Here is a 25,091-nt window from a genome sequence, read left to right as displayed (position 1 = left end):
CCCTAATTTCCCACCTGAAAGTTCACTTCCTAAAAATAAAAAAGAGAGCCACGGCTAGGAGGAGTAGCAGAGAACAGCAGTAGCATTAAAAAATAATATGGTGTGCATTTCACTGAGCACTTACTATGTACTGAGCTCTGGTAGGCACCATGCACACATAATCTCTCATCTTCAAAATAACCTGCAAGTAGGTATTAAGTGTCCCCATTCCATAGATAGGGAAACTGCCTGCCTACCTTCCATGACATCACAAAGACTCATGCAAGGGCAGCTGGGAAAAAACAAAACAAAACAGGGCATGAAAACATAGCCACATATTCCAGAGTTGATCTTCAGCCATATTTGTAATGAAGCTCCAGAAGGAGAAAGAGGTAAAGAGGGAAGAAAAACTCAGTCTAAAAGCTCTTCCGAAAGAGGTAGGTAATGACCCTTCTGTTCCCAACTGCTCACAGGCTGACTTTTCCTTGCATAGGTATTAATACCCCCAAACAGGCCTTGAAGTGCTTGGGGGCTCTGTAATCTATTTAGTTCATTACAGCCAAAGATGAGTCCTTAAAGGTAATTGACACTTCCTGGGGCACTGATTCCATTTAATAGATCAATGTTACATATCTCAAAAATAAAAACAACTCTCTGGCTCAGAGCACCCATCAACAAAATCGCTGTAATCCCAGGCTTGAAATCTCTGCTCATCTTGGAATGTCCTCCTCACCTTTACTTCTGAACTATAGTCCTTCTGGCCACCTGGTGAGGTTCTCTCTCTGGGGTTCCCCATGCTCACCAAGTGGCTCCTAGACCCTGGTTGGTATCTCCCCCCACCGTCCTCCACTCACTCCTTCTACCCTCCACTCCTCACCCCCACCCTGCGTTCTCCTCTCACAGGATTGGTGTGCTTGGTCACATGACAAGAATGTCTCCTGTGGCCAAACGGACATGCTCACTTCTCTGTACTGCTTCCAAAGTCACCCCACCGGGTGCTAGGATGGGTTATAAGGTGTCCCGCCAGAGAGGCCTCTGCTCTGTGTTCTCTAGCACACCTGCTGACAGGTATTTTTCATTTAACTTGCTCTTCTAGTTCATAAATATTCCTGTCCTGAGGATCCAAGCCCAGCTGGCTTCTGGGCCCACCATGCTATCTATGCTGCTTTGAGAGGCTCTCACACACACACACTGCGTGTCACCCTTTCCTCCTTGGATGAGTTCCCTTCCCATGTGGGACAATGTCTGGAAGGTTGGGAGAAGGCCATCAACCCCCGGCATCTCAGGGTCTGAGCCTTATAAACAGCCATCAGCCCCAATGGGTCTAGTCATTAATGCTCCATGAAGGCCCTAAGCAAATACAGCCTCCAGCCTACCATTCCATACTCAGTCCATTTGGCCCAAATTCATAATGAGTATACAAATGAATCCCTTGCTACATATATTTATTGACTCACACTGCTGGCACACGGTCTATGTTCTCTGAACCCTAAATTAGGATGCACAATCCAAGATAAGTCTTGCAAGAAGCAGACCATTTGAAATCGAGTATGTCTCCGAAAGCCTGGGACATGTGGTCATAAGTTATTTAAGACACAAAAGACATCTATCAGCAGCTCTCTGCACCAAGTGATACATTTACTACTCTGGTGAGGAGGCATGGAGAATCGAGCGTGACCAAATTCCCAGCAAGACCAGTTAACCGGCACTGTGAGGCTGGGAAGGAGAGCCTTCCTTGCAGTTCAGGGCTGTGGAGGAGGGGAGCCTTGAAAGCCGGTAGGATCTGGATAAGGCAACAGGGGGAAAACAGCGTTTTCAGTTGAGGAGAACGTCAAAGCAAAGGTGTGGGGACAAAGGCAGCAATGTGGACAGGAGATGCCACAGGAGACCAGCCTGAGCAAAGCAGAAGGTTCATGAGCAGTGGTGTGAGAGGCCGGGCTTAAGACACTTAGCGTGATTTAATAAGCAGGAAACCACATGGCTGCGTGCACAGGGAAAGGTTGTGATGGGAACAGTGTTTCAGGATAAATGATCAGGCAGCAGAAAAAGTGGGATCATTTGAGGGGCATTCAGAGGCCAGGAGATCAGCTAGGGGCTAATGTCCTTGTTGCGTAGCAGCTGAGCCCCCCGCTGCTCCGGGTGTGGAGAAGATTGCCCAAACCCTGACCCCACACACCGTGTGACGTCCGTATGCCCTTGCTCAGTCCTGGGTGCCCTGGCTCCCATGTCAAACTCTGCTAAATGTTCATTCTGTGCCTTACACTTTTTCCTTCAGCTCTGCCTCACCAGTGACCAAAAGGAAATCTGTTAAATCCAGGCGTGAATTTAGGTCCAACCCTGGGAAGGGGACCCGGGTGTGGGGGGCATCTTAGAGAGTGGCACGGCCTTTCAGGATAAATTCTGTCACCTCACGTTCCCAAAACCCCCTGCAGCCTGGCGCTGCAATAGGACATGCTGATGCCCTCTGTGGGGCAGTTGCTGAGACCAGCTGCTGGTCAGGACTCAGGCTCAGGAACTGTCCCCACAAATTTAATCTGGCCCATGACTTTGAATTTCCTGGCCCCTTTAGCTCTGAATTTTTTTGGAAGCAGAGCTCCCTCTTGGGTTAGGTACTGTTTTTCAGATGGTCTGCTTTAAACATAAGTTATCTCCTGAGAAGGATAATATTTGGCTTTAACAGCTCACCGTGGGTCAGGATAGGGTGGAATGACTCCACCAAAGAATCACAGAAGAGGCATAGCAGGTACCTTAGCGCTCAACCAATCCGACCACCTCAGCTTATACGAGAGGAAATTGAGGCCAGAGTGAAGAGGTGACCTCATCACGGGCACATCCAACTACTGACAGTAACAAGGGAAGAGTCGGGTTTCCCAGCTTTAGACCCAACGATCTTTCCCATTCTTGCATCCATCTTTCCAGCAAGTGTTTCTTGAGCACCCACTGTGTGCCAAGAACCATGGTAAGAGCTGGAGATACCGTCATAGAGGATGAATAATAGACCCCTTGGTCATTTCACACTGCCTACCTGTACCCATTAGCAATATGAACCAGCTCCCCCTACCACCCACCACCAGTGGGGCACGGAGTAGGGAAAGGTTGATGAGAAGATAAACAAGAAGGAAGGTTGCTAATGTGGGCTACCATCAACCCATCCACCTGCCCAACCTGGGCAAGAAAACTTGCTGTGGGGGACCCTGGACTGCTGGCCATGGCATATATTGGGAACATGGAAGGAGGGTGGGGCGAGAAGAAAAAGGAAAGAGGTGCAGGTCTCTGAAAACAAGCATGTGAGGACACTGGCAACAAACTTCCCTCTGCCTGCCGAAGAGGGTAGTGGGGTAGCTACATGGGCCTTCCTAATGATGCATGTTGAGACTCTATTTCTCTGGGGTGGAGCAGGGGGAGCACTGGAGGTACAAATGGCACTTGGCAGCTGTCCTCCCCCCTCCCCAACTCTTGGGTTCAGCAGCTGTGCCCCTCCCAGCCCCAACTTTTGCCCCCAACGCCAGGGCCTGTCTTCAGGGCTCCTAGCCTCAAACAGTCAAGCCTACGAAGTCAGATGGGGACTGTGCATCTGACTCTCTGGGAGTCACTGCCATCATTTTATTAAATTCCAAGAAAACTGGATGGAGCTCTGATCGCTACAACGAGCTTAAAAGAAAAACTAAAACTTTCTCATGAACCGATGATAACTAATCGGAAAAGTTTCAATCATCCTGCAAAGGAAGTCAAGGGTGCTGTTATGTGAGCACAACAGAATCATCTCCTGTTCTAAGGAGTCATGCCAGAGAGCTAAGCAGCCCTGGGAGACTCGGCCCCAGCATCAGTGACACTTTCCAGCACTCACTTGGCCTCTCCTCCCTGAGAGCTGAGGTCTGCCCTGGGGCCAGGCAGAGGGAGCACCATACTGTATAAAGGGCCACTCATCTTTAGCTGCCTGCTATGTTTCTGAGCCCTGGGATGCCCGGGCCCTGGATCCTCTCACCTGCACCTCTCAGCCACGTGTTGAGTGGGATGTGGTCTGAGAGTTTCCCAAAGACGCTGCACATCTGACCCTGGCCCGTTGGGACTGTTGGAATTTTCAGTGGCGTTAGAATCACTCGTCTGATCTACTCTCCAGAAAACCTGTCAAAAGGTAGATTATATACTATGTAAATCATTATACTTCTCTTTCTACTTTTGTGAATATTTAAAATTTTCTACAATAAAGTTGAAAAAAATTAAAAGAACATTAACTGGCAGGGATATTTCACTTACTCATTTGTACCTATTACATTTTGAATTAACATTTGACAAAAGTTTATTGAGCTTCTCTGTTACACACCAAGCACCGAGTGGCCTCATTAGATTCAGTACTGAAACTTTTGCCTCATGGCGGTGGGTCAGTTCTCTGTGGGTGAGGTCTGGGCATTTTTCACTTTGTTCAGGATATTGTCATGTGCAGCCAGAGTGGAGAATCACTGCCCTAAGGGGTGACGGGGAAAACAGCACGTGGGTGGACTTGGGTTCTGGCTCTCACCTCTGATAGCCGTGTGATTTTGAGAACTTCACTTGTGTCTTTGGTTTTCAGGCTGGACTTTCTTCTGGAAAACGAGAGAATGGAACTTGACAGTCTCTGAGGTCCTTTCCATCACTCCTCAGCCTCGTGGTCTGAACCAAAAATAAGTCCCTTTCAACTCCAACGTTCTGTGACTGTACAAGCTATTTTATGGTGAGAGGAACAAAGTGGAAACTTTCTGGGAGTCCCTGGAATCCACACTGATTAGGCTATCCTCCCTTTCTCTACATCCACTCTTTTTATTCGTTGGCTGACCGCAATCTCAGAGTTAAACTGAGTTAACAGAAGACAGTGGCAACACCAAGGCCTGCTCCTGGCTGTAAAAGATGCATTAGTCCCAGTAATGGCCCATCACCCAGACCACTTCCTCCATCTACACATTTATGGGACTGTGAATCAAGGGTTACCCAGGCAGACAGAAAGACCAGTGCCTGCTGGAGGGCGAGTATGTCAAGAAGGGACCAGGCAACTCTGTGAAATGACAGCTCTGGTAATTAACTCAGTGTGTTCTGAGTCCCAACCAAGAAGAGATCTCTGCAGACCAGGCACCCAGAGTTTACAGGAGAAAAATGCCCTTATCCACTTTCTTTTGCCCAGGTCATGGTGTGGCATAAGAGAGGTACGTACTCCATTGTTCACTGGCCAGTAATAATGCAGGAAGGATTTTGATTTCACCCATCTGGCCAAAATGGAACATTATTAAGGGAAGAGATATTGTTAAATATATATTCTAATAAACAAACTTCATTTTTCATGATAGCCTATTCCTGAAAACACAATGTTCAAGTTGAATGTATGGAAACAGAACATTCCTTTCTTCTTTAATTACAGTGACGCCTAGAAATCATTTTGATTTCTCCGCATCTTAGTCTACTAGTTAGTAATGTACAAACCAACATTCAAATCCAAGGAAGTAAGTCCTTTTGTAAATGATTAGATTAAATTATTTGAGGATAGGGGCGCCTGGGTGGCTCAGTCGGTTGAGTGTCCAGCTTCGGCTCATGTCATGATCTCACAGTTTGTGAGTTCGAGCCCACCGTCAGGCTCTGTGCTGACAGCTCAGAGCCTGGAGCCTGCTTTGGATTCTGTGTCTTCCTCTCTCTCTGCTCCTCCTCCACTCGTGCTCTGTCTCTCTCTCACTCTCTCTCAAAAATAAATAAACATTAAAAAAAAATTTTAATATTTGAGGATAAATCATGTCTTTTTTAAATTAAGAATTTTTTTTTTGGTGGAAGACTTTCAAAATCTTTATTATTACTTAAAGACTCAACTTTCAATTTATACAAGGTCAGTTTCCAATGGGGACTCACAAGTCATGTTCCCATTACTACATTGGGAAGATAGGGATAGAGGAAGGATGTATGTGAGTGGTGAGTCAGTGTTGAAGGGTTTTATATGCTCATCTACCAAAGAGAAGGCTAATAGGTGAAATGAAGAAGCAGTATATGTTTATTATTTAGAAACATGGAGCTTGATAGCAAATAAATCTAATAATGAGTTTAAAAGGGTGATCTCTGTCCAGAAACACAATAAATCAAGTAAAAAGATCAACAGCAAAATGGGAAAAAAAAATTGTAATTTAAATGTCAGACAAGGGTTCATTACCAAAGTATATAAAGTTTCCAAAAAATAAAATAAAAAGGCCAACAATCACAGAAAAATTCACTATAAATATCAATAATCATTAGAAAAGGAAATAAGAATGGTTCTTGACATTAAGATGTTCAGCATCACTCATAATATCAGGCATGCAAATTAAAACTGCACTGAGATATTATTCTTATCTTATCAGTTTGGCAAAACTCCATGATTTAGGAACACACTGTTGGCAAGACTATGGAGAAACAGGCACCACACCCCCATACATTCCTAGTAGGAATGCAAGTTGATCCAATCCCTAGAGAGGAGAATTCGGCAATATATAGCAAAACTGTTCATGCAAACACCCTTTAACCCGGCAATCTCATTTCCAGAAACCTACCACAAAGATATATTGGCAAAACATGGCAAGAAACATATACAAGGCAATTTATCAAAGCACTGCTTGTAATAGCAAGACTGGATACGACCAAAATCCCCATCAAAGGGGACTGGATAAGTACGATACATCTACAAATTGGAGTGACACACAACTACAAAAAGGAAAGAGGAACAACTATGTTCTCTTATGAAGTGCTCTTCTCTCTACTTTTGTAAACGGTTACAATTTTTTAATAATGCCTTTAAAAACAGAAGAAACTGATTACCTCTAGAGAGTTAAAAATAGAGCAATAGGGAGGAGGGGATTGCTTTTTTTGATAACAACCACTGTAGAATCATTTGATTTTTTTAATACTATGTACATGCAAAACTAAGTATATTTTTAAAATTAAAAGTGAAGAGAATGACATAAATATGATACTTAATGGGGAAATGTTAGAAGCATTCTCATTAAAGTCAGAAACTCAATGATGCCTGTTCTTCAACTTTGTAGTGGAGACTTAGCCATCGCAATAAGACAAGAAAAAGAAATAGGAGCAAATGGATGGAGAATAAAAGACAAAGAATGATTGTTGTTTGTAGACAATATTAAATGCACAGAAAATCCAAAGTAATTTACTAACAATAAGAGTATGTGGCAAAATTGCTGAATATAAGAACAAGGTACAAAAATCAATATTGTTCCCATACACTGCCCATAACTAATTAGAAAATGTGATAAAACAAAATTCTGTATATAATGTCAACAGAAACTGTTAGGCTTAGAAAAAGAAATCTATCAAAAGATGGAACAACACTTATGAAGAAAATTATAAAACATTATTTAAGGACATAAAAATAAATCTGGTTAAAATCATAAATGTGAATTCTCCCCCAATTACTCTTTAAACTCAATGCTTCCAACTAAAAGTTTAACAGAATTTTTTGGTGGAGCTAAACATATCAATTTCACAATTTTTTAGAAGCTTATTCATTTATTATTCCTGAGAAAGAGATTGTGCGTGCACACGAGCAGGGGGATGGGCAGAGAGCAAAAGGAAGACACAGAATCTGAAATAGGCCTCATGCTCTAAGCTGTCAGCACAGAGCCCACACAGGGCTCCAACCCACAAACTGGGAGATCGTGACCTGAGCCGAAGTTGGACGCTGAACCGACTGAGCCACCCAGGGGTCCCCACAATTTTAAAATTGTGAAAGATATTTTGAAAAAAAAAAGAGGAAATCTTGTTTTCGCCATATATTAGGGTTTATTATAAAGCCTCAATACCTAAAATAGTGAAATACTAGAGCAGGGATAGAAAATAAACCAATGGAACAGAAAAGAGATCCCAGAAATAGGCTCATACATATTTTGAACTTGATATATTATACAGGTGACAGTTAAGAAATGACGGACTACTCAATAAATGAAGAATGACTGGGGGGCAGGGAGATCCTGGGTGGCTCAGTCAGTTAAGTGACTGACTTCGGCTCAGGTCATGATCTTGTGGTTCATGGGTTGGAGCCCCGAATCAGACTCTGTGCTGACAGCTCGGAGCCTGGAGCCTGCTTCCAATTCTGTGTTTCCCTCTCTCTCTGACCCTCCCCTGCTTGCCTTCTTTCTTTCTCTTTTTCTCTCTCTCTCAAAGATAAGTAAAACATTAAAAAATAATAATAAATAAATGAAGAAATTGGTTCACCATGTGGAGAAAAAAATGAAGTTAGATTCTTACCTGAACATACACAAAAATATTCTGGGTAGCTTAAAGACCTAAATATGAAAAAAAATGTTAAACATGTTAGAAAGAAATATTGTGGGGATATCTCTGTTCTCAAGACAGGGAACACAGACAGAAAAGCAGAAGTGATAAAAGAAAGTACTGTTGACACTGAAATTTAGATTTTCTGTGTCACAAATGACTCCATAAATAAAGTTAAAAGATAAGTGGCAGATTAGAGAACTATAGCTGTGACATATCACAATACATAAAAGGTCACATCAGAATGTGTAAAGGAGCCCTACAAATCAGTAAGAAAAATAACCTCATCAAAAATTGTGCAGGGGCGCCTGGGTGGCTCAGTCGGTTGAGCGTCCGACTTTGGCTCAGGTCATGATCTCGTGGTCCGTGAGTTGGAGCCCCGCGTCGGGCTCTGTGCTGACAGCTCAGAGCCTTCTTCGGATTCTGCGTCTCCTTCTCTCTCTGCCCCTCCCCTGCTCATGCTCTGTCTCTCTCTCTGTCAAAACTAAATAAACGTTAAAAACATTTTTTTTTTAAATTGTGCAGAGGATATGAATAATTCTCAGAAGAGGAAGCCCAAACAACAAATAAATATAGGCAAAGATGCCCAAAATAACTAGAGATCAGAGAAAGAAAAAATAAAATCACAATGAGATGCCGTTGCACACCAGTCGATGGGTGAAAATGAAAACAGCTGAAACACTTGACTGTGAGGATGTTGAGAAAGTCAAGTGCAGCTGGTGCGAGAATAAATCGGCACAACAAATTTAGAGATAAAAGTTAGGATATGGTCCTATCTGATCGAAAATTCATACATTGTATGACCCAAGAATATTGAATACCCAGCATATACTTCTGGCTGTACACCCCAGAAAACTCTCACACATGAACACAAGGAGGCATTCATAAGAATATTCATTGTAGCATTTAAAAGAACAGGAAAAAAAAGAGCTGGAAATCAATTGTAAAAATAGGGTTTGGGATAAATGTGTTATGTTCTTGTACTTGAATATGATGCGGCATTTAAACTGAATGAATTAGATCTATCCTACATACCGTCAAGGACGGATATCAAAAATAAAGCAGAATTTAAAAAGCAAGTTCTGGAGTGGTATTTCGAGTATGATGTCATTTACGCAATATGTAGTATTTTAAAAACATGTTTAATTATATATATAGTTTTTTTAAACATTTATTTATTTTTGAGAAAGAGAGAGAGAGACAGAGGGCGAGTGGTGAGGGGCAGAGAGAGAGGGAGACACAGAATCCGTCGCAGGCTCCAGGCTCTGAGCTGTCAGCACAGAGCCGGACGGCAGGGCTGGAACTCACCAGCTGCGAGATCACCACCTGAGCTGAAGTCAGACGCTCAACCGACTGAGCCACCCAGGCACCTCTAAATATATATAATTTTAATGGCTATATCAAGAAATAAATGGGAGCAAGAAAATGGAGACCAGCTAGACAGCCCCTTAGAGAAATTCTGCTGTGAAGGACAAGAGATTGCTACAGCTGGAGTGTCTGGGGAGGGTTATGTTGTTTGTTTTTTCTTTTTCACGGGCAACACTAGAGATTGCCTGCAGATAGGAATGGGCCAGTAGAGACTTGAACTTATCATTCATAGACAGCAAGAAATCCCTGAGAAGGCGGAGCCCGGGCTGAGGTGCACAAGACTATGCTACAGTATTTGGGGGCAGAAATCGTGTGAACCGTGGCAGTGGGATGGAGTGGAGATGAATTCTAGGTGTCTAGGAGATCATCTCTTCAAAAGGCGATGGTAACTGTGTGGGCGGGTATGTGGGTGACGCCAGAAAGTGGCATGTGGTTTCATTAGAAGGTGAGAGAAGGGGGCCTCCGAGGAATCATGGACCGCGCGCTAAGGGTGTTGTCACTCCTTTTTTTTTTTTTTTTAAGTTTATTTATTTATTTTGAGAGAGAGGGCAGCGTGAGAGGGGGAGGAGCAGAGAGAGAGAGAGAGAGAGAGAGAGAGAGAGAGAGAGAGAGGGAGAGCCGACTGCATTGACAGCACAGGGTGAGTCTGAGACAGCGCAGGATCTCGAAGTCCTGAGATCGTGACCTGAGCCCAAACCAAGAGTAGGAGGCGCACGCACTGAGCCACCCAGGCGCCCCTGCTGTTGTCACCCCTAATGAAGTTCTAATCTGCTCAGGAGACTGTCCCAATAATCCACCTCGTTTAGCTATCTGTCCCCGGAGCGCCGGTGCCTCTCACATACTGGGTGTTAGTCGGCAGGGCGCACCGCGCGGGCCTAGTCCTGCCTCTCCTGTCTGCCGGTTCTGTGACCTTCCAGAGCAGCCCCTGTCACTTCTCTGGACCGGTTTTCTGCCCCACAGGGTCGTTAAGTGCGTTCGTTGTTTTGCCGATGAAACACTGCGCGGGGGCGGCGGGTTAAGACGTCTCCTGCGGGATTCCTCCGAGGGCCGCTCCGACCCAGCGCGCCGGGCTCCCAGGTCCAGCCCCTTCCGCTCCGCACCTCGGTCGGATCTCCACCATCGCTCCCTCTCCACGCCCGGCCTCGTTTTTTCTTCCTCCCTGAGGACCCAAGTCTTCCACCAGTGGCTGTGGCCAGAGGTCGCTACCAAGGGCTCGAGGGCTCCCTCTGGGGGCGCCACCTCGCCCATCTGGCCACCCCTGCAGATTCTGGACCCTTCTCGAACTAACAGGGACCCCGGAGCAGGGGGCATGCCCAACAGCGCTGCCAGCCTTAGGGGCCCCGCGCGCGCGCGCGTGTGTGTGTGTGTGTGTGTGTGTGCGTGTGCGGGGGGGGGGTGGGTCACCACCCTCCACTCTTCGCGTGCGCACCTGTTTTGAGAGATGGTCCGACGGTTCCAGGGTGAGAGCGCAGAAGAGGTTGTCTGGCCAGCGGGTGAGCGCTTGCTTGCGTCTTCTGCTTCTCTGGCTCCCTGTCCCTGGTCCGCTGCCCCCGCTGTCCCCCCCCCCCATCCCTCTCCACCACTCCCCCCCACTCCGCCTCTCGGTCCTCCTGTGGGCTGCGTGCGGGGGAGCCTCACTCCGCCCTTCTCTGCGGGAACCAACCGGCGCGCCCGGGGCGCAGGGCTCCTGCTGCGAGCCCATAAAACCCGGCTCCGGGCGCTGCGCTCCCGCTGCCTCTGGTCGCTGCTCCCGGGGGCTGGCGCTGGCTTGGCAGGGTCATCCAGCACGCGACGCTGATGGCGTGGACCTCGCCTCCAAGCAAGCTTAGGGACATCCGCTTTCCACTTCCAGAAAAGTTGGGAGAAAGTGACTTTGGGGTGGATTGGGAAGTGGTAGCAGCTCCCCAGGCTTCTTTCCCTTCCAGAGGCCTCACCCTGCACAGCCCCATCCATTCTTCTTTTCCTGACACCCTGTCTCCCTGAGCCCTTCTCTCTCTCCTCCTAGGTCTCCCCTCCACATCGTCGATCAGCCTCTTCTCATCCTTGTCTCTTTCTCTCTCCTCCCCTCTATCCGGAACCTCTTAACTATTTCTATTTTCACCATCTTCCTGCCATCCCCCTTCTCTTCTCTCCCCGTCTGAAACCTTTCCCTCCCCACTCCGTTTCAGCCATCAAACATCTCCACTAGCCTCCACACCATCATAGGTCCTTCCCTCTCCCTCCTCCCCTCCCCTCCCCCCACCCCCAGCACACTCAACCATGGATTCTGGGCCTGCCTGGGCTGCTAACCCCACTCCCGGGGGCACCTTCTCTGTCCCCAATGCCACCACACCCTGGATGGGCCGGGATGAAGAGCTGGCCAAGGTGGAGATCGGAGTCCTGGCTGCGGTCCTGGTGCTGGCGACAGGGGGCAATCTGACTGTGCTGCTGACCCTGGGCCAGCCAGGCCGCAAGCGCTCCCGCATGCACCTGTTTGTTCTGCACCTAGCCGCGACTGACCTGGGTGTGGCCCTGTTTCAGGTGCTGCCCCAGCTGCTGTGGGACATCACCTACCGTTTCCAGGGCCCTGACCTCCTCTGCCGGGCCGTCAAGTATCTGCAGGTGCTCAGCATGTTCGCCTCCACCTACATGCTACTGGCCATGACTCTGGACCGCTACCTGGCTGTTTGTCACCCCCTGCGCAGCCTCCAGCAGCCCAGCCAGTCCACTTACCCTCTCATCGCCGCTCCCTGGCTGCTGGCTGCCATCCTCAGCCTGCCTCAGATCTTCATCTTTTCTTTGCGGGAGGTGATCCAGGGCACAGGGGTGCTGGACTGCTGGGCAGACTTCCGCTTCCCTTGGGGGCCTCGGGTCTATATCACCTGGACCACCCTGGCCATCTTTGTCCTGCCTGTGGTCATGCTCACGGCCTGCTATAGCCTCATCTACCACGAGATCTGTAAGAACCTCAAAGTCAAGACGCAGGCCCGCAAGGTGGAAGGAAGGGGCTGGAGGACTTGGGACAGGATGTCGCCTTCTGTCCCAGCTGCCGCCACACGGGGCCTGCCATCCCGGGTCAGCAGCATCAGTACCATCTCGAGGGCTAAGATCCGAACCGTGAAGATGACTTTCGTCATTGTGCTGGCCTACATCGCCTGCTGGGCACCCTTCTTCAGCGTCCAGATGTGGTCCGTGTGGGACAAAGATGCCCCTGACGAAGGCAAGTGTGTGTCCGTGTGGGAGGCGTGAGTGGAAAGGAGCAGGGAAGGGAGAAAGCAGGGCAACGAGAGGGTTATAAGGCCTTCCAGGCCAGGCAGGTAACAGATGAGTGAAGCAATTATGAAAGGGGGGGGGGGGGTGTCCCTGTTTCATGTGAGAAGCTACAACTCCTGACCAGCCTCCTGATGCTGTGTGAGTATCTTTTATGTAAAATCTCCATACTTTACAATTTGGGCACCTAATTTAAACATTTAAAAATGACATGTGGCCTTAATGAAGCATGACTGTTGGCAGTTTTGGTCAACCAACTCCCAGTTTCATACATGAGCATTAGAATCATAGAATGACCGAGTTGAAAAGAATTTTCAAATTGTCCAGGATGATAATCTGTGACCCATGAACTGTGTTTGTCGGTGCTCTTCCCTTTCGAGGCTGGACAAGACTTTAAACTCCTTCCCAACAACCACTTCTAATTAATTAGCATGTTGGCACACGACAACCCTGAAATTTCAAGCCTGAAATTTTAACCCCTTCATTTTGCTAATGGGAGAGAGAGGCTCAGAGAGAAAATGTGACTTGCCCAAGGCCACACAGCTAGGGAGTGGCAAAGTGAGGGGTAGAACCCAGGCCTGCTGTGTCTTTGTCTTTTTCCTTTACCCTATGCCCTGTTCATAATCCTGGCTCTGGAAGTGGTGAAGAGAGGGGACTTCCTCCTCTAGGTGAAAAACAAAATGGGACCCACCATGAAGACCATGTTCCAATTGGCACATGGGAGGCCGTGCTATTGTCTTTTTTCTGGGGGGAGGTAGATGGCAGCCTCCTGAGCTTTAGATACTGCCAGATGGTCCAGCTATCTGGGGATGAGTGTGTACTCGGGAAGGTAGGGCTGTGTCTGGGCAGCCTAAATGTTGAAGAGTAGTGTTCCTCCTCTCCTAAGAAGAGTGCGGCATGGGGACACGTGCAAGTCAACCCATCTGGGTGTGGCTGGGGTGACTGTGTGTTCTCCAGTGCACGTCTTGTGCATAGCCTGGGATGTATATTGGGTACAGCATGTGACTGCCCTAGGAAGGCCCTGTGCACAGGTTTTGGAAGCTGGAAGCTTCCTGAGAGTTTGCTGACCAGCAGATCCAGGCTACCAATTCCTACCAGCCCTTAGGGTTCCCCCTTCCCTTGTGCTTTTGTTTCTAACCTCATTTTGCTCATCCTGGGACACTCTCAAGCCAAATATACTTTGCTTTTCTGGAGAGATTAAATAAGGGCCAGGCTGTTCATGAATTTAACACAACCCGGCAAGAGCATTGTGAGAATAATACCAAGCTATTATGGTCCCATTTTATCCCTTCTTTTGGACATCCATTTGGACAAGAGGCTCTTTGCAAATTACCCTTTAAGCAATGAATGTATTGATTCTAACCAACTGTAGAGACCTCCCTGCTCTATTCACACACAGAATAGAAGGAGAGAGGGCTTCCTAGTGCCAAGCACATTCAGTCCTTGGTGGCCTTCTCTGCTGTATGTCTCAGTAATCCAAGACTCGCAGAGGGGAAAACACTGGTCCAAAGTGCCACTGCTAGTAAGAGGTGGGGCCAGGACCTGAGTCAAGGTCTTTATAGGTCAAGCATTATCCATGACATGGCTTTACTCTCAGTCCAGCTTAGCTAATGATGCAAGGTGGGGGGCAGGGCATAGTCAGTTGCCCCTTTATCAAGGAACCTACAAGAGGATGCAGACCCTGCCACCCAGCCAGTGCAGGCTTCCCTGCTTGCCTGCTGTGTCACTATGATCACAAGCCTGTCCCTCAGTACACGTCCCTCACCTGTGTACCAAGGGCCTCTCTGAGCCAAGAGAACAGAGACAAAGTGTTACCTTACAGACAATATGCTCTCTCAGAAAACCGGAAGCCCTTTGGGGCCCTTCTAGTTGGGCTGAGATCCATTACTTTAAACTTACTTTCCAGTACACCCAGTTCCTCTCCATAGCACGCCAACCTCCTGACCTCCTGTCCCTGAGTGTCTGGTTAGAGTCTACCTGTCTCCTGGGCCTTGCTCCTGCCCCCCAACTCTCGGCTGAGTTTCTGCCAAGACGCAGTGGCTGCCTAGGGTTGAGCATTGTAGGTCTGCCCTCAAGGGCTGAGAGGTGGAGCCTCTGTAGACTCTGGTGTTCATGGCACATCTCCAGGCCCTGCGTTGGGCCTGGCTTAGATGGGGCCAAATCAAACAGATGTTTCTCAGGCAAGGCGCTTGTGGAACCCCTCCATCCCTGGCCTAATCTAGGCACTAAATACATATCGATAGAGTGGATAGGGTGAACACCACCCCGTTGGCCAAAGCAACCTCCCACAACTTCCGCATCATCCAGGTTTTATGTTAGCTGGGGAGCAGGCCAGGATGTAGGAAAAACGAAGGGGGATCTATTTTTATTGAGGCTGGTCCCTCCACTCCTGACAGGTACTCGCCCCTTGCCCTCACTTCTCTGCCTTACATGGGTCAATCCAGACGCCTGCAGCTTCTCACCCCTGTGATCTACGTCTTCTGTCAAATGTTCTTCCCTCTGCTTGGGCCGTGAGTAGCCACACCTAGGAGCACACCTATGGGAGAACCAGAGTATCTGAAGACGTCACAGTGCTTTACAGAGGAGGCAAAGGGCTTTGCCTTTGAGTGTGTTGGTTGAAACTTCACAGAGGTACAGGACTGCTGTCTTAGAGTCAGTAGACCTGGCTTCGAGTCTATGCCATAGCCCCTAAGCTTCCTTTAAGCTCTGACATTGCTTTCAATGATTCTATAGCCTCTGCCAAAGGGCAAGGTAATGCAGTGTGCAATCTACGCCTCATGTAACAGGGTGTGTCTAGCCAGAGGTCAAGGCCTGTCCCAGAAGCTTTCCTCCTGGCATGTGGAGCTCATGTAGTCTTCAGAAAGAATACTGTGTCTGGAAAAAATCTTACCAGTTTGCACTCTCCCCTTTTGACCGTCCAAGAAATTCATTTTTCCCTGCAGGATGGTCCATTCCCTGGGTATAATCTCTGAGGACACAGAACAAGTATTCATCCAGAAAGGGATGCTTGGGGGCCCTGTACCTGGAAGCTGACCTTCCACTGCAGTTGAAGATGATGCCATGGCACCTGCAGGGCAGTTAGACTCTAGATTGCCCACCCAGGTCCCCAGCAATGGCCTGGCACTGTCTGTGCTCTCATGCTCAATGACTGAGTGACAGAATGAGGGGGACTGTCCTTGAGGGGTCAAAGAAGACAGAATCCAGAAGACAGTGTGCACCTGTATCTACAACATAAATGAGATTGGGGGTCAAAGGGGCCTGAGCTTGGCCTAGAATCACAGGTATTTTTTATAGAAGTTTTCTCATTCTAGATCTCCATCCATGAGGGGGTTCAAGTTCTAGGTTTTGGAACAAAGACACTGTCTCCTATTTAAGCTGGTCCTGTCCCTCCCTGGCTGTGTTTACACCTTGAAAGTCAGCTTGGAGGGGTACCTGGGTGGCTCAGTCGGTTAAGCAGCCGACTTTGGCTCAGGTCGTGATCTCGCAGTCTGTGAGTTCAAGCCCCGTGTCGGGCTCTGTGCTGACAGCTCAGAGCCTGGAGCCTGTTTCAGATTCTGTGTCTCCCTCTCTCTGACCCTCCCCCGTTCATGCTCTGTCTCTGTCTCAAAAATAAATAAACGTTAAAAAAAAAAAAAGAAAGAAAGAAAGAAAGAAAGTCAGCTTGGAGCAAACCTTAGCTCCTACCCTTACTCTGTGCTTGCAAACAAAACCCAGTGAGGTAGGACTCTGAAGCTGGAGTCCCAGCTTCAAGTCCCAGCTGTGCTGCTCTCTTTCTTTCTCTTTCTTTCTTTCTTCCTTTCTTTTTACTTTTTTAATGTCTATTTTTGAGAGACAGAGAGACAGACAGACAGACCATGAGTGAGGGAGGGGCAGAGAGAGAGGGAGACGCAGAATCCAAAGCAGGCTCTGGGCTCTGAGCTGTCAGCACGGAACCTGACACAGGGCTCGAATTCATTGACCGTGAGATCATGACCTGAGCTGAAGTCCGGTGCTTAACTGACTGAGCCACCCAGGCGTCCCGGCTCCTTTCTAACCAGAGAACTCGAGTAAGTCCTTTCTCTCCTCTGGGAACTCTGTTTCGTCCTCTGCTCGGTGGGGGCCTGGACTCTCTCCCAGGTCCCTTCCAGCTCTGTGATTCTAAGGCTTCTTGTGCTTCTCTTTCTGCAGATTCAACCAACGTGGCTTTCACCATCTCCATGCTCTTGGGCAACCTCAGCAGCTGCTGCAACCCCTGGGTCTCCATGGGTTTCAACAGCCACCTGCGGCCATGGCCGCTGTGCCACCCGGACTGCTGCGGGGGTCCCCGGCCCCGGCCACGCCGGCAACTCTCCAGCCTCAGCCTCTCCAGCCGCCACACCACACTGCTGACCTGCTCCAGCGGCCTGCCCGCCCTCACCCTCAGCCCCAGACTCGGTGGGGGCCCTGGGACCAAAGGGTCACTGAAGGACTCTGCGCAGGTGGATGGGGAAGCCTCCACAGAGACCGGTGTCTTTTAGGGAACACGTTCCCTGAAGTCTGGCACGCCTGCGAGGCTAGTGGAGGGTCTCTGCTCATTTCAACACTGGGTGTAAAAGCCGGGAGGGCCAAGGTTGGAGTTGGGGGAGCCCAGTTTGAGGTAGGGTGAGGGGCCCAGAAGGACTGCCCTACCCTTGGTGTTGAAGCTGCCTCTGGTCGGTGGGCTGCCCTTATTTGCCCCCAGTCTCAGAGGCTGGGAGTCAGCGAGAGTCAAAACGTCTGCTTCCCTGACCCTGTGCATTCGCAGAGTGTCTGGGAACTCACCCCAGATCTCAGGCAGGCCGAGGACGGCCCTATCTGGGCCTCCACAGGGGGCAGGGACTCAGGCTGGTCTCCCACCTTGACCATTTGTCCCCCATCCTAATCTGACTAGCACACCCAGCCCAACCAGGAGAGGGGAGAAGTGAAAAAGTGTGAAAAGTATCCTGTTTCTCTATCTAGAGACTGGATTTGTTTGTTTGTCTGTTTGTTTTGTAGAAGGAGGCTTCTTCAATGACGGAAAGCGAATGGAGGTGGGTAGAGCAGATAGATCACCTTTACCTGCTATGCCCACCTGTCTAGTGAAGGGAGATGTGGGATTTAGTGCAGCATCTATAACTCGCAAAAATTCTGCCAATGCTCCCCGTACCATCCACCTCTATAGGAGGGGTGACAGGACAAAGTAGATGCTCAGTGGAATGACCCCCTGGGAGGGAGTATGAGAAGGACGAGAAGAAAGGAGCAGATGAAAATGGTCACAATAAAATGAAGAGTGGACGAAGCCTCCGAAGCAGTGGGGATTGGTTTCTTTTCTTCTTCCCCGAAGGGATCCACACTGCACCTTCGTCTGGGGCCACCCAGAGGGGACATCCGTACAGAAAGTGGGGCTGGATCATGACTTTGGATTTCCTCAAGGCTCTTCAGAGCTTCCGTACGAACCATGCAGGCCGCGATGAAGTCCGCAGCCCAGGATTTGAGACTCAGCTCTGCTTTCAGGTAGCTGCATGACCTTGGGCAAGTCCCCTCCCTTCTCGGGGACTCCGTCTTCTGACGTGTTAGGACACAGATGATCTGTAAGATCTTTGCCAGCTCTAAACTGTCATGACTTTGCAAGACTACACTCTGTGGTATTACAGTAGAGCCTTTCTAACCAACAGGCTCTAGAAGAATTGTTGGATTTTCATGACAATGATATTTATACCCTTGGACTCAATTCCGGTCATGATGGATCCCTTCATGGCCACACTGTCTACTTTTGGTCTCAATTCTGTGATGTTGAAGCTGGGAGAGGCAGTGGCTTGGGGAGACTCTGAGGCTTTGCCCTGTTCCTCCTCATCACCTCCAGTGGTATTTAGATCATGGGGTGGTTTCCCCCCCTAATTCCGATTCTAATCTAAGGGATAGCCTTGATAATGGAAAGAGCATCAGCTGAAAAGTCAGAAGAACCAGATCCTGGTTCTACCACCACTGATGACCAACATGGGGAGAAGTCTGGCTTATCCTTCATCTCTGTTATGAGGGTCAAATAAGACTGTGGGTGTAAAAGTGGTTGGTAGAGGCATGAGCTCTCTACTAATGAAAAGGGCTGATTATCTATCCTGAGAGCAGCTCTAGGGAACAGATTCCCTTCCCTCTACTCCTAAGGAAGCTGTAGGGAATGACTGTAACTTTGGGCTTTAAGAGGTCACTCAGCTCTGAGAAGCCTCCTTAGGCTTCCTTAAAAGACAAGAACTCAGTAAGCAAAGTGTCCCAAGCCTTCAGTGCTAAAGAACCAGAGAGTGGGACACAGACCCGGATGGGGCCAAGGCTCAAGGCAGATGTGAGGGCCCATGGTCTCTCTTCACTGCATTCTGTTGCCCCTGTCAGTTTCTGACATCCAGCCACTTCTTCCTTGTCCATCTGTCTTGGCAGAGCTGGGCTTAGGAGCCTCCCATGGCAGTATGAGTGCTGGAGTTTCTCCTGGCCTTCGTGTGTAAGCCAATGACCCTGCCCCTCACCCCAAATCCCTGTCCTTAGTGCCTAAGTAAGTACCGAGTAAATCATTGCTCATCATGATGACTGGGACACCAGCTTTATACTCCAAAGACCTGGGTTTGAGCTCTGCTCTCACTCCTTTTCTAGACATATGAACTTGGGCAAGTCTTCTAATCCCTCTGAGCAATGGTTTCCCCATTTATTAAACAGGAACAACTAACCTTGTTGGGGACGGGAAGGTTGTAAGACCATAAACTATAGAACACTCTACTGATGTTAGAGAAGATAACAATGCCTCTGGTGAGTGACCTCCAGGGTCCCTGTGGGAAGCAAGAAGGATGGTCTCTGCTCTCTCAGGTCAATCTCACTTCTGACAGCTAACTCCAGGCGAAATGGAACCATGCTGTCTCTGGGATAGGCACTTCTGTAAAATATTTATACATCCTTTGGACTCTGTGAAATACAGTACTTCAGTCCCTTAGAACCATGTGGGAGCAAGGGGCAGAGGGTGGGCAGGGCAGAAGATGGCAGGAGGAGGTGAATTGGTGGACTGTGGAGATTTCTCAGAATGTTTTTTTCTGATGTATGGTATAAACCAGCAATTTTCCAGATGTCTATGTCTGTGATTTGTATGTAAATAAGTCTTTTATTTATCAAGGAGCTCTAGACTCAGCCCAGGCTGCAGTAGCTCACTTGGGGTCAAGAACCTGGAGATGCGGTTTAAATTGACCAATAAAAGTCCTTGATAACCAGGAAATTCCTGGGCATCTTTGTTTCCGAGGGGCAGTGACAATGAGATATGCAATATGAAATAAAATTTTCTCTTCTTCTTCTTTTTTAAATGTTTATTTATTTATTGTGAGGAGAGGCAGGGAGAGAGGGAGAGAATCCCAAGCAGGCTCTGTGCTGTAAGCACGAACCCAGGAACCAGGAGGCCATGATCTGAGCCACAACCAAGAATGGATGCTTAACCTACTGAGCCACCTGGGTGCCCCAGGTTCGCTCTTCTTGAATGGGGTGGTGATGGGGAAGAGAGTTTGAGGGTTGGGGAGCCACCTTCTCCCACTTAAGAGGGAAACAGGACTGTCCTGGGATTTGCCCTGGAGCCACAAGGTGGCAGTGTGGAGCTGAAAGTGGGTCTGAGGACGAGCTGACCCACAGGAAAGGCTGGGAAAATCACCCAGCCTCTCAGCTCTAATACCAACTACCTTTTCCTTACAGATCTGGAGTCTTGGCTCTTCATTCAACCCAGTTGTCCAGAGATACCTGGACGCATGTTTCTCTGTCTCTAAGCTCATGGAGGATGTATTTGCCAAGAAAGGGCAGAGAACAAGGGCAGGGTGAAGGACTGAGGGTAGAAATTCCTGCCTGAAAATGAGTGTTTGAGAAAGCTAGTGGGACCTCAGAAACACAGATGAGCTGTAGTTATTATAATGTGTTCAGTTTAGAGGCTGGGACTTGGGTAGAAGGCCTTTTGGGAGCCCCTCTGGGCCCGGAAATGTGTCCTGATCCCGGAAGCAAAAAGCCTACTGATGGTGGGCATAAAATACCTCCTTACCCTATTGGGTCTTGTTGGCCAGTGATATGGTGCGGCTTATGGAGTTCTGCTGGAGTCATGGTAGGAATTTGGATGCTTGATTCTTTACACCAAGAATCCTTCTTTACACCAAGACAGGTCATGTTTATTGTTGCCCACTGTATCGTCCCGGTTCATTATTGGTATGTAATCAACGATTTACTCGTTGCCAGCAGAAAATCAGTTTCTCTGCATCTTGTAAGATAAATTTGGAGAGATTTTTAATCCAGTCCACACTCATGGAGGAACCCAGAGTGGCACAGCACGGTCCTTCCCTGGATGTTCCGATGACATACAACATGGGAGAAAGTGACTTCATTCTGCTGGACACTGAGTTCCTCAAAGAGGTGACTACTCGGGTGACCACTCATACAGATTTACACAGCTGACCTTCTAAGATCACGGAGGTATTACATACAATAGGGACATTTTATTTCTAGCAACACGGATAACAATGAATTTGAGGATCACTTCAAATTATTAGCTGGCCGCAGTCATCAGCTTGTTGGCCCAAACTCCTTAGGACATGAAATCAGCCCTCCCCTTTCCTTATCAGGGTAACTGAAAGTCAACGGCACCATCAAAGTTCAATCCAATCTCTGTTAGTCACACGTTCGACTCTATTTAGAAACAGCACTCTCCAAGAATGCCTTCCCTGGACGAGCGATTGGGGCAGGTGCTAATGTTAACCTCCACGATGTATTTATTTGCTACAAATGTCATAGCTTTGAAACCAATCGTAGCAGAGTTCATTACAGATTTTAATCAGATGGTCAGTGGCATTCAGATCTCTGTGCCCCCCGACATCAATTCCCTGCTCCAGGAGGCCTAGGACAAACACTTCTCCATGCAGCTCGGTCTGGCTCAGTCCCTGGGGCATTGCTGGGGAGCCTGCAACAGGTAGACCTGCTCCCTTTCCTTCTGCCTCTTCTCCCATCAATTTATTTTTCACCCTTCTTTCTAAACTGAGGTCAGAAATCACCCTCTCTGGGACGTTTCCTTGGATGAAGTCTGATTTTAACATTCCATACCCAATCTGCCCAAGCAGTTAGAGGCTCTGCTCTCACTGCTCTATGTCAATTCTCTTTTGTCACATGTCTGGTACATGCTCTTGCCTGTCCCCGGGACTAGGTCCTAAGTGCCTTGACCTCACCCACCTGATGTTTAAGTCTTCTTTTAACATGTGCTCCTCCCAATCCCAGGGCTTTCCAGAATCCTGCAGAAAGCAGGCACTATTTCAGTTGTGCCCTCCCCTGGTGTAGGAGCGGTCTCAGCCGTGTCCCCCCCCCCCCCCAGAGGCATGGTAACTCTTGTGAACCTCTTCAACACACCCTTGATGTCTTTTTTCTTCTTGTTAAAAGAGATCAATAAGAAATAGTTTCATTTCTAGATACAGAGACAGTGTTGCTGGTGTTTATTCTTCATTCTGCCTCTCTAATCAACAACATCTTTTTTTTTCCTTATTAAGAAAAGCTTCCTGGGGCACCTGGGTGGCTCAGTCGGTTGAGCGTCCAACTTCGGCTCAGGTCATGATCTCACAGTTTGTGGGTTCGAGCCCCGCATCAGGCTCTGTGCTGACTGCTTGCTCAGAGCCTGGAGCCTGCTTCAGATTCCGTGTCTCCTTCTCTCTCTGCCCCTCCCCATTCACGCTTTGTCTCACTCTGTTTCTCAAAAATAAATAAATGTAAAAAATTTTTTTTTCAATAAAAAAGAAAAGAAAAGAAAAGCTTCCTAAGATGTCTTAGTCCATTCCAGTTGCCATAACAAAATACCACAAACTGGGTGGCCTCTAAAACACAGAAATTTATTCCTTGCAGTTTTGGAGGCCAGAAGTCCAAAATTGGGGTGCTGGCACAGTTGGTGAAGGCCCCCATCTGGGTTGAACTTCACATCGGTTGTATTCTCACAAAACAAAAGGGCTAAGGAGCTCTGTAGGGTCTTTTTTCACAAAAGCACTAACCCCACCTTCATCCAATCCCACCCCCTCCATCCAACCCCACCCCATCCATCCAACCCCACCCCCTCCATCCAACCCCACCCTCTCCATCCAATCCCACCCCCTCCATCCAATCCCACCCCCTCCATCCAACCCCACCCCCTTCATCCAATCCCACCCTCTCCATCCAATCCCACCCCCTCCATCCAACCCCACCCCCTCCATCCAACCCCACCCCCCTCCATCCAACCCCACCCCCTTCATCCAATCCCACCCCCTCCATCCAACCCCACCCCCTCCATCCAACCCCACCCCCTCCATCCAATCCCACCCTCTCCATCCAATCCCACCCCCTCCATCCAATCCCACCCCCTCCATCCAACCCCACCCCCTTCATCCAATCCCACCCCCTCCATCCAACCCCACCCCCTCCATCCAATCCCACCCTCTCCATCCAATCCCACCACCTCCATCCAACCCCACCCCATCCATCCAATCCCACCCTCTCCATCCAATCCCACCACCTCCATCTAACCCCACCCCCATCTAACCCCACCCCCTCCATCCAATCCCACCCCCTCCATCTAACCCCACCCCCTCCATCCAATCCCACCCCCTCCATCTAATCCCACCCTCTCCATCCAATCCCACCCCCTCCATCCAACCCCACCCCCTCCATCCAATCCCACCCCCTCCATCCAATCCCACCCTCTCCATCCAACCCCACCCCCTCCATCCAATCCCACCCCCTCCATCCAACCCCACCCCCTCCATCCAACCCCACCCCCTCCATCCAATCCCACCCCCTCCATCCAATCCCACCCTCTCCATCCAATCCCACCCCCTCCATCCAACCCCACCCCCTCCATCCAATCCCACCCCCTCCATCCAATCCCACCCTCTCCATCCAACCCCACCCCCTCCATCCAATCCCACCCCCTCCATCCAACCCCACCCCCTCCATCCAATCCCACCCCCTCCATCCAACCCCACCCTTTCCATCCAATCCCACCCCCTCCATCCAACCCCACCCCCTCCATCCAATCCCACCCCCTCCATCCAATCCCACCCTCTCCATCCAACCCCACCCCCTCCATCCAATCCCACCCCCTCCATCCAACCCCACCCCCTCCATCCAATCCCACCCTCTCCATCCAACCCCACCCCCTCCATCCAACCCCACCCCCTCCATCCAATCCCACCCCCTCCATCCAATCCCACCCCCTCCATCCAATCCCACCCCCTCCATCCAACCCCACCCCCTCCATCCAATCCCACCCCCTCCATCTAACCCCACCCCCTCCATCCAATCCCACCCCCTCCATCTAATCCCACCCTCTCCATCCAATCCCACCCCCTCCATCCAATCCCACCCTCTCCATCTAATCCCACCGGAGTCCCCCCCCCCCCGCCCCATTAATCCCATCATCTTGGGGGTTAGGATATTAACAGATGACTTTAAGGGGCCACAAACATTCAAATCATAGCAGGAGGGGAACAACAAGAGCCAAAAGGTGGAGGGACACGTAGGCCAGCAAAATTGCAGTCCCAGAAACCCAAACCAAAACCATTCCTTCAGATCATCTTGGGGAAGAGGAAGCTGGGAACATGGAAGTTGACTGGAAAGGTCATGTACAGCCGGCAGGTGGAGCACAGGTAACATGTCGTCTCTAAGACCTGGATGCCACCCATCTGGACTTGGGATTTGTCTTCGGCACGTTCCTAGGGCTTTCATCTTTTGAGATGTTTGTTTAGCTAATGTGAGTAAATTGCCTTTCAAGTCTTAATTAGCTATTTAAAAAAGTATATTGCATATTTATCTGGTTATTACTTATTGCGTGTTATCAATTTAAAAACATTTGAAGTTAATTCTCTGCGACTTTGTAGGACTAGACTGTCTGCAAACAGTGACCAAGTTTATCCTCCTTTCCAGTACTGACAGTTCTTCTTTTGGGCAATTGTTTTACTGTACCGATTAGGACTTCTAGAACAATGTTAGATGAAGGAAACGACAGGTTTGTGGACACTTACTCCATTCATGATTCAATAAAATTATGTTCTAGGTCCTTACCCATAAATATCATGAAGTCAGCTGATTTGAGATAAGCTATTCTTTTATTTTTAATGTTTATTTATTTTGAGAGAGAGAGAGAGGGAGGGGCAGAGAAATAGAGAGAGAGTATCCCAAGCAGGCTCCATGCTGTCAACACAAAGCCCCATGTGGGACTCGAACTCACG

At 48.8% G+C, this 25,091-nt stretch overlaps 1 protein-coding gene and 1 long non-coding RNA gene across 2 annotated transcripts; both read left to right on the top strand.

The window, feature by feature from the left end:
• The first annotated feature begins 277 nt into the window (after positions 1 to 277).
• On the top strand, positions 278 to 5,291 carry LOC122211970. The gene is made up of 2 exons (XR_006198915.1): positions 278 to 416; positions 4,550 to 5,291. It is a non-coding gene; the product is annotated as an uncharacterized LOC122211970 (long non-coding RNA).
• A 6,592-nt stretch (positions 5,292 to 11,883) lies between these two features.
• Positions 11,884 to 17,464, top strand: AVPR1B (arginine vasopressin receptor 1B). The gene is made up of 2 exons (XM_042926218.1): positions 11,884 to 12,823; positions 17,041 to 17,464. Exons 1-2 carry the CDS (start codon positions 11,884 to 11,886, stop codon positions 17,367 to 17,369), a joined length of 1,269 nt encoding a protein of 422 aa, XP_042782152.1. The 3' UTR covers positions 17,370 to 17,464.
• Positions 17,465 to 25,091: the final 7,627 nt, after the last annotated feature.

Source organism: Panthera leo, chromosome F3 (assembly GCF_018350215.1).
Source record: "Panthera leo isolate Ple1 chromosome F3, P.leo_Ple1_pat1.1, whole genome shotgun sequence".
In the NCBI taxonomy this organism is placed as follows: Eukaryota; Metazoa; Chordata; class Mammalia; order Carnivora; family Felidae; genus Panthera; species Panthera leo.
Note: the sequence above shows the minus strand (reverse complement) of the source record. Positions and strands in the feature narration are given on the sequence as shown.